The 13894-nt window shown below is 48.9% G+C and overlaps 1 protein-coding gene across 1 annotated transcript in view; it reads right to left on the bottom strand.

The window, feature by feature from the left end:
* Ift22 (intraflagellar transport 22) overlaps positions 1–5810 on the bottom strand; it is a 6502-nt gene extending 692 nt beyond the window's left edge. The window contains exons 1-4 of the mRNA XM_006971259.4: positions 5651–5810; positions 1949–2025; positions 1735–1824; positions 817–1019 (exon numbers count right to left, since the gene is read on the bottom strand). Of these exons, the coding sequence (XP_006971321.1) occupies positions 817–1019; positions 1735–1824; positions 1949–2025; positions 5651–5689 (409 nt within the window). The 5' untranslated portion in view covers positions 5690–5810. The remainder of the gene's footprint in view (positions 1–816; positions 1020–1734; positions 1825–1948; positions 2026–5650) is intronic.
* Between the last annotated feature and the right edge of the window lie 8084 nt (positions 5811–13894).

The following is a 13894-nucleotide window of genomic DNA, read 5'->3' as shown; positions in this document are numbered from 1 at the left end:
AAAACTTTTAACCTGCTCGACACACAGAATGGCGTTGGTGGTGGTGCAAGGCTTTAATCCCAGCACTCAGGAGGCAGAGGCAGGCAGATCTCTGTGAGTTCGAGGCCAGCCTGGGCTACCGAGTGAGTTCCAGGACAGCCAGGGCTACACAGAGAAATCCTGTCTCGAAAAATCAAACCAAACCAAACCAAAAACTGAAACTATCCCTTGGCAATGGGAAAGATACCAAAACAGGTACTAGCAGGTGCTTGTTTTTGTCTTTTGTGTGGTGCTGAAGAAGGAACCCAGAGCATCATGCATACTGGACAGGTGCTATGTAACAGAGCTGCACCCTGACACACCACTGGGGGATTCTAGGCAGGGGCTCTACCACTGAGCCACACTTCCAGCCCCTCACTGGGGGATTCTAGGTAGGTGCTCTACCACTGAGCCACACCCCAGCCCCTCACTGGGGGATTCTAGGCAGGTGCTCTACCACTGAGCCACACCCCAGCCCTCACTGGGGGATTCTAGGCAAGCATGTCACTGCTAATACATGCCTCTATGAACACCCATATACAGGAGGTACATATGCATACACAGGCAGACACACAAACATAAATAAGTACAAAAAATAAAAAAATAAAGCCCCAAGGTGGATGGCTTTCCTAAGAATGACATCTAAGGTTGATCTATGGTCTCCAAATACTAGCAGACCTATGCTTTTGTGCACTTGCACACACACACACACACACACACACACACACACACACACACACACACACAGAAATGCTTGAAATAGTGAAGACATAAGCAGGAAAAGTCTAGGGTGCTTACACAAAGCCAGGCTGCCCTTGTCTCCTCCAGAGCCCGGTTTGTGGTGGGCCACAAGCATGCAGTGACTGTCTTGGAGGAACTGTTGCTGGACGAAGCAGGAATACCACATTTCGATTTCCTTTAGGTGGCTTGGGATGTCAGCATTGAAGACGATCACCACTCCATGAGCATCCTTCATCAGGGCTGGCCAGCAGGACTCAAACCTGCCAGGTGGAAAGGAAGCCAAGAGACAGTGGTAGGGCATCCTCGCTGCTCAATGTTGTTGTTGTTACTATTATTACTGAAGCATTGGGGGCCTCACACATGCTGTGTAACTTCTCTCCCACTGAGCCACACCCCAGCCCCTCACTGGGGGATTCTAGGCAGGGGCTCTACCACTGAGCCACACCCCAGCCCCTCACTGGGGGGATTCTAGGCAGGGGCTCTACCACTGAGCCACACCCCGGCCCCTCACCGGGGGGTTCTAGGCAGGTGCTCTACCACTGAGCCACACCCCAGCCCCTCACTGGGGGATTCTAGGCAGGGGCTCTACCACTGGGTCACACCCCAGCCCCTCACTGGGGGATTCTAGGCAGGGGCTCTACCACTGAGTCACACCCCAGCCCCTCACTGGGGGATTCTAGGCAGGGGCTCTACCACTGAGTCACACCCCAGCCCCTCACTGGGGGATTCTAGGCAGGTGCTCTACCACTGAGCCACACCCCAGCCCCTCACTGGGGATTCTAGGCAGGGGCTCTACCACTGAGCCACACCCCAGCCCCTCACTGGGGGATTCTAGGCAGGTGCTCTACCACTGAGCCACACCCCAGCCCCTCACTGGGGGATTCTAGGCAGGTGCTCTACCACTGAGCCACCCAACCCCAACCTTGTTTTTTGTCAGTTAGCTGTTGAAGCAGAGCGATGTTAAAGAAAACCTACTTAGAGTCACCACCACAGTCCCAGAGCTCGAATTCACAGCCCGTGCCTTTGTTGTTGCTGGTGACATGTGGGTTCTCAAACTCCAGGATCCTAAAAACACAAACAGCGCAGCAGGCCCTTTATTGGGAGGTCGTTTGGGAATGTGCCCCGCACCGAAGGTAGGAACGAACGGCGTTTCACACCTGCTTTAGAGGTGCCGACCGGGCGGGCTCACCTCACACCCTGTGTTGGGTTGTATTCAGTGATGTCCGAAGACTCAGTCAGAAAGTTGGCCAACACCGTTTTGCCACTCTGTGGAAGTAAAAGCCAACAGAGCAGAGTAAATAGCCACGCAGCATCCCTCACCGACCATGTATGGTGGCACACACCTGTAACCCCAGCACTCAGGTGGCCGAGGCAGCAAGAACGCAAGTCCCAGGCTAGCCTGGGCTACACAGTGAGACCCTGTAGCCAGCCTGGGACTAGGTGTGGTGAAGTACTGGCCATGACTCCTGGAGATCTCTAGGACAGAGAGCACGCTCTGTCTGGAAGGATGCTGCCCTGCCCTGGCGCAGTGGGCAGAGCTTGGATTGGCAGCATGCCTTCCTGAAGCTTGGCTGATACTCAGTGAACTTATCTGAGAACAGAAAAGCAGAAAGCACACAACAACGAAACCCCAGGTAAGTGTGTGTCCCACCATCCTCCCGATTCTCTCCACAGCTTTAGCCCATCAGTCTGTGACAGATATGAGGTCACCAAGAGGGTCAAGGTCAACGCTGAGACCCAGGTTGTAGATTCTTGCTGGTTAGGTCACCAAGTCAGCAATCTACTGCTCCTCATGTATTATGTAAGAAATCAACATTCCTAAAACAGTCAACAGGACAGCAAGACAACATTTCTGAGCCCTCTACCCAGACCAGGTTTCTACCCACCCTTCCATCCATCCATCCATCCATCCATCCATCCATCCATCCATCCACCCATCCATCCAACCACCACTCACCTCCCCCATCCATTCACCTATCTACTCAACCACCCACTCACCCCCATCCATCCATGTATGCACCTACTCACTCACCCCCATCCATCCATCCATCCATCCATCCATCCATCCATCCAACTACCCACCCACCCATGCATCCACCCATCCATCCATCTATCCATCCACTCAACTACCCAATAACCCTCCCATCCATCCATCTATCCACCTACACATCCATCCTTCTATCCATTCACTCAACTCACTCACCCATTCATCATTCCACCCATCCACTCAAATACCCACTCAGCCTCTCATCCATCCATCCACTCATCCATTCCCTCCTCAGAGCTATGATCTGCTTTTCAGATCTTCTTTATGTATTTGCACCATCCACTGAACAAATACTGCACATGCCTAAATACAAAACAAAGGTCCCTTCTCCAAAATTATTTCTCAGAAGCCAATCTCTTGCATTTGAGTGAGCCCTTGTAAAACTATCCTATCTCTACAGGACAGGAGAAAGGAATGGGAAGAGAAGGGCTGGAGAGGTGGTGAGAAGAGGCAGGAAGACCTGGAGTTCCAGGTCATTCTAGGCTCCATGAGATCTTGTTTCTAAATAAATAAATAAATGAATAAACAAATAAACAAATAGAAACCTCTCTGCAGTTATACTCTGTTCTCTAAACTACTTGTCTTGAGGTAAGGACTTGTTATGCAGCCCAAGCTGGGTACCAACTGTCAATCTTCCTGCCTCGGCCTTCAAAATGATGAAATTATCAGTGTCTATCACCAAACTACAGCTGTGCTCTCTTTAACAGATATATATGTACACACACACACACACACACACACACACACACACACACACAGGGTTTTACTATGTAGCCATGGCTGGCCTAGAACTCACTATGTCGATCAGGCTGGCCCCCAACTCAGATTCACCTGTCTCTGCCTCCTCAGTGCTGGAATCAAATGTATGTTCCATATTGTGCAGTCTGTGTGTGACTGTGTGTGTTGAGTGTGTGGGCCCACAGAGGTCAGAGCTGTCACATCTGGAAGTTGTAGGCAGTTGTGAACCAGCTGGCATGGGTGCTGGGAACCAAAGCAAGGTCTCTGCAAGAGCAGTGGGTGATCTGAATCACCAAACCATCTCTCCAGGCCCTGCTGGCATTTCATTTAAGCCTTTTCCTCCTCTCTGCCCCAGGCTAGCCTCAAAACCACTATGTAGCCCAGACCGCCTCAAACTTACACTCCTGTGTGCTGTAATAGGCCTGCACTACCATACATGGCTCAGTCCTTCCTTGATTTTGTGCATGCTAAACATCTCCCTTAACTCAGGAAGTTTTTTCTTTGACAGGTTTTATGTGGCCCAGGCTGGCCTCAGACTTGCTACTGTAGCCTGGGCTGTGACTTTGAACTCCTGATCATCCTGCCACCACCTTCCAAGTACTGGGACTAAGGTATGTGCCACTATGAAAGTTTTATGTGGTGCTGAGGATTGAACCCAGGGATTCCCATATGCCAGGCAAACGTTCTATTATCCAGCTACATCCCCAGTCTCCTAACTTAAGATTAAGAACACATCTTTGCCATATATTCACCTATGAATGTACAGTAGTTCTCATGTTTGGTCCATGGAGCCATGTAGTAGAATACCATTCTAAGGTGTGTTACTTTTGTTCATGTTGCATTTGTTTAACTCTGCGAAACTGTGTTACTGTGCCTGTGTAAAATACCTGATGGTCTAATAAAGAGCTGAACGGTCAATCGCAAAGCGGGAGAAAGGATAGGTGGGACTGGCAGTCAGAGAGAATTAATAGAAGGAGAAATCTGGGAGAAAAGGAGAAGGAACAAGAGGAGGAGCAGGACATCGGGCCAGCCACCCAGCTACACAACCAGCAGTGGAGTAAGAAAGAGAGGTATACAGAATAGAGAAAGGGAAAAGCCCAGAGGCCAAAGGCAGCCGGGATAATTTAAAGTTAAGAAAAGCTGGCCAGAAACAAGCATTTCTAATTAAGAATAAGATTTATTTGGTAGCCGGGTGGCACGCCCCCCCCCCCAAAAAAAAAAAGAGCAAAAACAAACAACAGACCAATGTACAAAATATGACTTCCCACATTCTTCCCAGACCTACTCAGGAACCATAACTAGGGTGTTCAGGGCATGGTGACCCAGGCCTATAGTCCCAGTACTCAGGAAGCTGAAGCAGGTGGATCTTGAGTTCAAGTCCAGCCTGAACTACATAGCAAGACATTCCCACCAAATAACAAAAGCTAACATAAGCGAACTTTCTGAGCTGGGACCCAGAGATCTGAGCTTTAAGGAACCATCTAGGTGATTCATATATTCACCTATCATCCGTCCATCCATCCATCCATCCATCCATCCATCCATCCACCCACCCACCATGTTATTTGAGACAGCATCTCACATTGCATCCCAGGCTGTCCCAGAACTCAGTATGTAGCCCAGGCTGCCCTTGAACTTGAAGATCTTCCTCCCTCTGCCTCCCGAGTCCTGGTGATACAGGCATGTGCCACTACGTCCAGCTTCCTTCTACAGTTAGCTTATTTGCTTGTCCAGTTTGGGCCCATCTGAACTTTAATTTGGTGTATGGTGTGAATTACCTATGCAGTAATTCCCTCCTAATTAACAGCCACTTGCTCCAGGACCCTAAATTGAAAAATCTAGTTTTCTCATCCAGTAGACTAATTCCTTTTGCGGGGAAGGTTCGGAGGGGGAGTCATGAGACGCCCCTCGCTCCCTTCGGCATTCGGACCTGGGTACCTCAAGAGTCTCCTCCACTACTTGGGTGGAGTGAACTGGATCAGGGCCTGGCGGCTCCTTAGGCCACCGCACCGCCAGCCGCCGCCCCCTGTGGGGATGGATGCTGGCACCAAGCTGCACCTCCCGGGAGCAGCCCCAGTTCCAGGAGGCCCCCGAACCCGGCCTCACCTCGCAGGGCCCCACGAAGAGGATCTTGGCCTTCAGCATCGCGGTCCGTTACGGAGAAGCCGAGGAAACCCACCGCCCAGGCGCGCCAAGATCCCCGCCGCGTCAGCCAGTAAGGCCACAGGCTCTGATTGGCTGACCGGTTTCCACGGCGACCGGGAGCAGCTGCGCAGAAGCCCAGGAAACGCCGCCGGTTCCGGAGTCTAGAACAGTGGGTCGGCTATGGAAGCTGGGGAAGGCCAAAAGAGAAAACGCAAAGCTGGGTCTGCAGACGGCCTTCTGAGCGCCCTGGAGGGGGTGGGAAGATCGGGCTCTAATCTGCTTTATTTCTCCCGGTCACCGTGAACGGTCCAGGGAACCAGGGAGCTGCTGAGCTGGGCTGGAACCCAGAACTGTGATTTTCCCCCTCTTTTATTCCCCGTACTGAGGATTGAAACCCCGTCCCTCATTCACAGGTGTTAGCCTGCGCTACACCTCCAGCCCGACTCATGCAGGTTCGAAAAGGGGGTGGTTTTCCCAGGGTGGGTGCTGGAGATTGAACTCAGATACTCATAAATTCTAGACAAGCACTCTGCGTTGAGCCACGTCCTCAGTCCAACTCACTCTGCAGACCAGGCTGACCTCGAACTCACAGAGATCCAACCTGCCTCTGCCTCTCAAGGGCCAGCATTAAAGGCGTGCGCCACCACTTTCGACCTCCATTTTTTTTTTTAATTTAAGAAGCTCTCTCCCTCCTTTTTTCTTCCTTCCTTCCTTCCTTCCTTCCTTCCTTCCTTCCTTCCTTCCTTCCTTCCTTCCTTCCTTCCTTCCTTCCTTTTCCTTCTTTCCTTCTTTCCTTCTTTCTCTCTCTCTCTCTCTCTCTCTCTCTCTCTCTCTCTCTCTCTCTCTCTCTCTCTTTCTTCCTTTCTTTCTTTCTTTCTCTCGCTCTCTCTCCCTTTCTGCGTGTGTGTGTGTGTGTGTGTGTGTACGCTCACGTGCGCGCACACGTGCATGCTCGCATCTGCCATGGCACACATGTAAAGACAGGAGGACAACCCACAGTTGTAAGTTCTCTCCTCCCACCACACACGTTCTAGGATCCAGTTCCGGTCCTCAGGCCGGAGGGGAGACCCTTACCTGCTGAGCCGCTTGCCAGTCCTGTCCTTGTTTATCTTGACGCTGAGATTGTCATTGGCCTTTGTCTGTGTTCCTTTGATATGTCTGTCATTCTCTGAGCGCGCACACACACACACACACACACACACACACACACACACACAAGTGTGAGTGTGCACACGTGCAAACAAGGGAGTTCTCTGGAGCTGGAGTTCTAGAAGGTGAGCGACCGGAAGTAGGTGCTGGGAACCTAACTCGGGTTCTCCACAGAGCGAGCAGTCAGTGCTGTTCCCCGGGGAGCCGTCTCTCCAGCCCCCTCTTCCATACCCTTTGGCGCCATTATATTAGTCGCAGGTGGTTCGTTTTATTGCTTTTGCTTCGTAGCGGCCAATATTATACACATTCTTTTGCATGCATTAAAAAAAAAGTAAAAGTTCCAAAAGACCAGGGACCCTTAGGAAAGTTGTTTTTTTTTTTTTTTTTTTTTTTTTTTTTTTTTTTTTTTTTTTGGTTTTCGAGACAGGGTTTCTCTGTGTAGCTTTGCGCCTTTCCTGGAGCTCACTTGGTAGCCCAGGCTGGCCTCGAACTCACAGAGATCCGCCTGCCTCTGCCTCCCGAGTGCTGGGATTAAAGGCGTGCGCCACCACCGCCCGGCTAGGAAAGTTATTTACTCCTTTACACAACTCGGAAAACTTGACGGGGACTTTGTACTTTTGGCATGAAACACACGTAGGTCACTGGCCTGGGCTTTGGGAGTAGTTGGTGCCAGGTCATTGGGTAGCGTGGGGTTCAGAGATGGAATTCCTTAGCCTCTTCCCGCCTTGAGCTTCCTTTTCAGATGAGAGACAAACTATAAAGTGTGTTCCCCCTTGCCAAGTATATTTCTATAGAGTGAACACATGTGTGTGTGTGTGTGTGTGTGTGTGTGTGTGTGTGTGTGTGTGTGTGTGCGCGCGTGCTTGTCTCTCTGTGCTCCTGTGGAGGACAGAGTGGGCTTTGTGTATCTTTTTCTATCACTCTCCACCTTCCTAGGTTGGCAGCTCCCTGGGATCCTGTGCACAGAAAGACATCCCACAGCAGGATCCCATTGCCTCTCCCCCTCCAGAGCTGCCACGAGGCTTTTCTGTGGATGCCAGGGATTAGAACTCAGATCCTCACGCTTGCACAGCAATCTCCTCGGTCCCTAGAGTCATGTTTTCATTGGCACCTAAGCTCGTCCTCAGAGACAAGGTGTGTGGTTTGACTTAAGGGATCTTCCAGTTGCTCACATTTTGAACGCTTACTCCGCTGATGGCGGTGCTATCTTACGAGGTTCTGCAAATGTTAGGGGATCGGGCCTAGATGAAGTCGCCAGGGTGGGTCCTTCAGGTTTGTTATACCTGGCTACACTCCTGCTTTGCCTTTGGCTTCCTGGCTGCCATGTGTGGTCTGAACTGCCATCATGACAGACTGAGCTCTTTGAGGCAACATTCTTTCCTCTCTTAAGCTGTCTAGTTTGGGCGATATAATGACATACACGCAACTTACACACAATGTAAGGAGTCTGTGTCTAAAGTGATAGCGGTAAGGAAGTCAGAACCACAGCTTTTCTCTAATGCTCCAGCTCCTCCCTCCCTCCCCTTCTCTCTGTGTGTATATGAATGTGTATGCACATGTTTGTGTATGTGTGTGCCCATGAAGGTACATACACATGCGTGTTTGTGCACATGCATGTATACAGTGTACAGAGCTAGTGTTACACATCTGGTGTTTTCTATCACTCTCAACCTTTTGTTTTGTTTTTCGAGACAGGGTCTCTCTGTGTGGCCTTGGCTGTCCTGGATCTCGCTCTGTAGACCAGGCTGGCCTCGAACTCACAGAGATCCACCTGCCTCTGCCTCCCGAGTGCTGGGATTAAAGGCGTGCGCCACCACTGCCTGGCACTCTTCGCCTTTCCCCCCAAGATCTTTTAATTTTTATTTATTTATTATGTATACAGTGTTCTATCTGCACATATCCATGCAGGCCAGAAGAGGGCACTAGATCTCATTACAGATGGTTGTGAGCCACCATGTGGTTGCTGGGAATTGAACTCAGGACCTTTGGAAGAGGAAGCAGTGCTCTTAACCTCTGAGCCATCTCTCCAGCCCAGTCTTTTAATTTTTATTTTGTGTTTGTCTTACCTGCATATATATCTGCTCACCATTTGCACACAGTACCTGAGGAGACCAGAAGAGGGCGTCAGATTCCCATGGAACTGGAGTTACACACTGTTGTGAGCTGCCATGGAGTGCTGGGAATCAAACCTCCAGTCCATGAGTCATCTTTCCAGCCCTATCACCTTAAATTTTGAGATGGAGTCTCTTACTGAACATGGAGCTCACCGGGTCAGCTGATCAGCAAGCTCCAGGAATCTTCTTGTTAGTGCCTCCCCAGTCCTGGGACAATGGATGCTTGCCACTATGTGTGGCTTTTACATGGGTACTAGGAATGCACTCAAGTCCTCCTGTTTATATAGTAAGCACTGCTATGGGATGTCCTATATGTTGTGAATATATGTTGCTATGATTGATTGATAAATAAAACACTGATTGGCCAGTAGCCGGGCAGGAAGTATAGGATAGGCGGGACAACAGAGGAGAGAGGCTGGGAGGTGGAAGTCTGGAGGAGACGCCAGCCTGCCGTCCAGGGAGCAGCATGTAAAGGCAGCAGGTAAAGCCACGGAACACACGGCAACATATAGATGAACAAAAATGGGTTAATTTAAGATAGAAGAACTAGGTAACAAGAAGCCTGCCATGGCCGTACAGTTTGTAAGCAATATAAGTCTCTGTGTCTTTGCTTGGTTGGGTTTGAGTGGCATGCGGGACTGGAGGGTGAGAGATTGGTCCTGACCGTGGGCCAGGCAGGACTGGAGAAAACTTCAGCTACAAAGCACGTATTACTGAGCCATGCCCCAGCCTTCCCATCTCCCCCTTTATGTGCCAAAATGAACTGCTTCCTTTGTGGGTAGAAATGGCTTGTCTCTTTTCTTCCTCAGCTCTGGGTCGTCCAGAGCAGAGGCTGCATCAGCCTGGGTGTTTGTTTATCACCCAGGGAAGAAGGTGCTGTGTATCCCATCCTTTAATATTCTAGAGAAAGCCAAGCACAATGTGCAAGCCTGGGTAATCCTGGCACTCAGGGGCAGAGGCAAGAGGATCAGGAGTTCAAGGTCAGCCTGGATACATGAGACCTCATCTCAACAACACACTCCCAAACAAACAAGGGGCCTGCAGAGATGGCTCAGTCAGTAAAGATGTTGTTATACAGGAGAACCTGAGTCTGAATCCTTAGCACTCATGTAAAATGCCAGGGGTGAGGGCAAGAGCCTGTAATCCCAGGGAGACCAAAGCAGCAGATCCCTGGAGCTAATGGCCAGCTAATCTTGCTGGATCAGTGAATTCCAGGTTCATTGAGAGACCCTGCCTCAAAAAATTAGGTGGAGGAGCCGGAGAGATGGCTCAGCGGTTAAGAGTGCTTTCCTGCTCCTGCAAGAGGACGAGAGTTCGGTTCCCAACACCCACATGGGGTGGCCCCCCACTGATTGCAATTCTGGCTTCAGAGAGTTCAACGCCCTCTTCTGTCCTCCTCAGGTACCTGCACCCATGTGTGTGAACATTGTCTCAGTGTGCTTTGCTATTGCTGGGTAAAACCTGGATCAAAACTAACATGGAGAAGGAAAGGGGTTATTTTAGCTTACAGGTCCATGAAGTGTTTGTCTAAATTGTTCTATTATCAATAAAAACTCGGGAGTCTGATATTGGGGTAAAAACCTGATAGATCAAGAAAGCAGGGGCTGGAGAGAAGGCTCAGGGGTTAAGAGCACTGGCTGTTCTTCCAGAGGTCCTGAGTTCAATTCCCAGCAACCACATGGTGGCTCACGACCATCTGTAATGGGATCTGATGCCCTCTTCTGTGCAGGTGTACATGCAGAGCACTCACACAAAATATAAATAAATAAAAAGGAAATCTAGGTGGCGGAGTGGGGGGGGGAATAACCAACTGACCCTCTCTCCACATTTCTGAGATTGAAAAAGCCCGTGATCCTTTCTAAGCCGCCCCCCCACTTCTTCTTGTGGCTCTCCATCACACCCTGGGTCCTCCAAAATCTCTATGGCTAATTCTGGTCAGCTAGTTACTGACTCCACCCCTGATTCAAGGTTAACTTTATTCACAGTCTAGGAGGGTCACAGTGCAACAGGTCTGAACTCAAGGCAGGAAACTGAAGTCAGGAACTGAGAAGAGAGCATGGAGTTAGCAGGCTGACTGGTGTGCTTCCTCGGTTTGCTATCTTTCTTACATGGCTCAGGCCCCCCTGCCCAGGGATGGCAACGTCCACAGTGAGCTAGGCGCTCCTACATCAGGGCTTCACAGACGTGGCCACCAGCCAGTCTGATCTGGGCGTTTCTTCAGCTGAGGGCTCCTTGTCCCAGGTGACACTGGTTTGTGTTAAGTTGACAAAAACTAACCAGTGCACCTGTGAACACAAACGAACACACACACACACACACACACACACACACACACACACACACACACACACACACAAAGACAAAAAAAACTTTAAAGATAAATAATACATCTTTTTTTTTTTTTAATTTGTAACTTTTTTTATTTTTAAGTTTCCAAAGAAAGAAAAGGTCAGTAAACCAGCTTTTATGAAGGGAAGAACACATGTCAGACAGGATATTACTATGTCAACCAGACTGGCCTCAAACTTGGAATCTTCCTTTCCCAGCTTCCTGGGTGCTAGGAAGTCAGGTATTCATCACCATATCTGGCTAATCGGTCAGCTTTTAAATAAGGAGAAGGAGAGCTAAAAGTGAAAGAGAAATAATTTGTTCTAGATTTGAAGCCTCCCTCCATGTAAGTAGACTACATGATGACCTTGCAGATTTCCCAAGGACAGGAAGATTCAGAGCATGAACATTGTATGTCTTAGTCCTTCCAACTAAAAGGTTGGCAGAGGGATTTGGAAATAATACATCTTTAAGATGAAATAAGGTGGTGCTGGAGAGATGGCTCAGCGGTTAAGAGCACTGGCTGCTCTTCCAGAGGACCAGGGTTCAATTCCCAGCACCTACATGGCAGCTCACAACTGTCTGTAACTCCAGTTCCAGGGGATCTGGCACCCCCACACAGACATACATGTAAGGGAAACCCAATGCACATAAAATAAAAGGTGGACAGTGCTAGAGTAAGACACTGGATACTACTTCTGGCTTACACATGCATGTGCATGTACGCTCACCACACCTATACCTGCGTACACACAAACGTACTACACACACAACAAACAAACAAAAACCCAAGCCAAAAGTGGAAAAAAAAAACCCAAAAGTTCTTTGAAGGGGTTCATTTTTCCTTGTTACACAATAGATACTTAACACAAATTAATTCTTTGTCTCTTTCAACACACCTCTCCATGGATACTCTCCCACACTTGCATTCATTGATTCTAAAGAGTTTTGTTGTTGTTGTTGTTGTTGTTAGGTGGTTTTGTTTTGTTTTGTTTTTGTTTTGGTCAGAGTTTCTTTGTACAGCTCTGGCTGCCCTGGAACTCGCTCTGAAGACCAGGCTGGCCTCGAACTCACAGAGATCCGCCTGCCTCTGCCTCCCAAGTTCTGGGATTAAAGGTGTGTGCGCCACCACAACCTGGCTTTGTTTTTAATTATGTCTATATGTGTACATGTGTACTTGAACATGTGTGTGAAGTTGCCTGTGGAGGCCACAGAGGCTATCAGAGCTGCTGGGATTACAGGCAGCTGTGAGCGCCTGATGTGGGTGCTGGGAACTGAACTCACGTCCTCTGAGAGAGCAGCAAGCGCTCTTAACTACTGAGCCATCTCTCCACCCCCACCCATTCACTCGCCCTTTATAGAAATATTTAAGCTAATGAATGTTCCTTCAGTCTTGCCAAAGCATTTTGGTTTTTTGGTTTCCAGGTGAGAGGATTAAAAATGTGAAGTGTTTTGTTTTTCTTAGCTATGTACACGATTTAAATTTGGGATTTTTATTATCATCATAAATTACTAAAATACTTTAAGACTTTCATTTTATTCAGATGAGGTTGACTTTATAGAGTTTAAGACGGAGGCAATGTGAGGGGCAGTGTGATGTCGGCAGAGGCCAGGGCTGGAGGAACTGGAACTCATTTCCCCCCAGTTCAAGGATCACAGCAATAAAATCTCTCACTTGACCAAAAAAAAAAAAAAAAAAAAGGGAAAAAATAAGTTTGACATATTTTAAATCCTTTCTATGAGTTGCTGAAAAGTTTCAATATAACCACCAGTCATGAAATTCTATCATTTGAGCTGACACTTCATGGTCCCAATGATTTCACATGCTATTTTTACCACCAAAGAGAAAAAATGTGGATTTCCTGTGACTCATGAGAATAAAAACCACCTTCAAGAATTTCTTTAGCCGGGCGGTGGTGGTGCACGCCTTTAATCCCAGCACTCAGGAGGCAGAGGCAGGCGGATCTTTGTGAGTTTGAGGCCAGCCTGGGCTACAGAGTGAGATCCAGGAAAGGTGCAAAGCAACACAGAGAAACCCTGTCTCGAAAAACAAAACAAAACAAAACAAAAAAAGAATTTCTTTGTAAAACACAGGTTTTCAACCTATCACACTTCAGCTCTCAAAGATAAGAATGGTCATGTAACTGTTTGTAACCTGGATCTGTTTCATTCCCTATAAATATTAGCTGTCCTTTATAAATAAAAAGAAAGTGGGGGTGGTTGGGGCATTGTCTTAGTCAGGGTTTCTGCTGCTGCTGCGAAGAGACACCATGACCACGACAACTCTTATAAAGGAAGACATTTCACTGGGGCTGGCTTACAGTTTCAGAGGTTTAGTCCATTATGGTCATGGCAGGAGGCATGGTGCTGGAGAAGGAAGGAACTGAGCTCTACATCTGGGTCAGCAGGCAGCAGGAAGAGAATGTAGACCACTAGGCCTGTCTTGAGCCCACCCCCTAGTGATGCATTTCCTGCAACAAAACCACACCCACTCCAACAGGGCCACACCCACTCCAACAGGGCCACACCCACTCCAACAGGGCCACACCTCCTAATACTGCCACTCCCTGTGGACCTATGGATGCCATTCATATTCAAACCACCACAGGCATGG

Source organism: Peromyscus maniculatus, chromosome 23 (assembly GCF_049852395.1).
Source record: "Peromyscus maniculatus bairdii isolate BWxNUB_F1_BW_parent chromosome 23, HU_Pman_BW_mat_3.1, whole genome shotgun sequence".
Taxonomy (NCBI): domain Eukaryota; kingdom Metazoa; phylum Chordata; class Mammalia; order Rodentia; family Cricetidae; genus Peromyscus; species Peromyscus maniculatus.
Note: the sequence above shows the minus strand (reverse complement) of the source record. Positions and strands in the feature narration are given on the sequence as shown.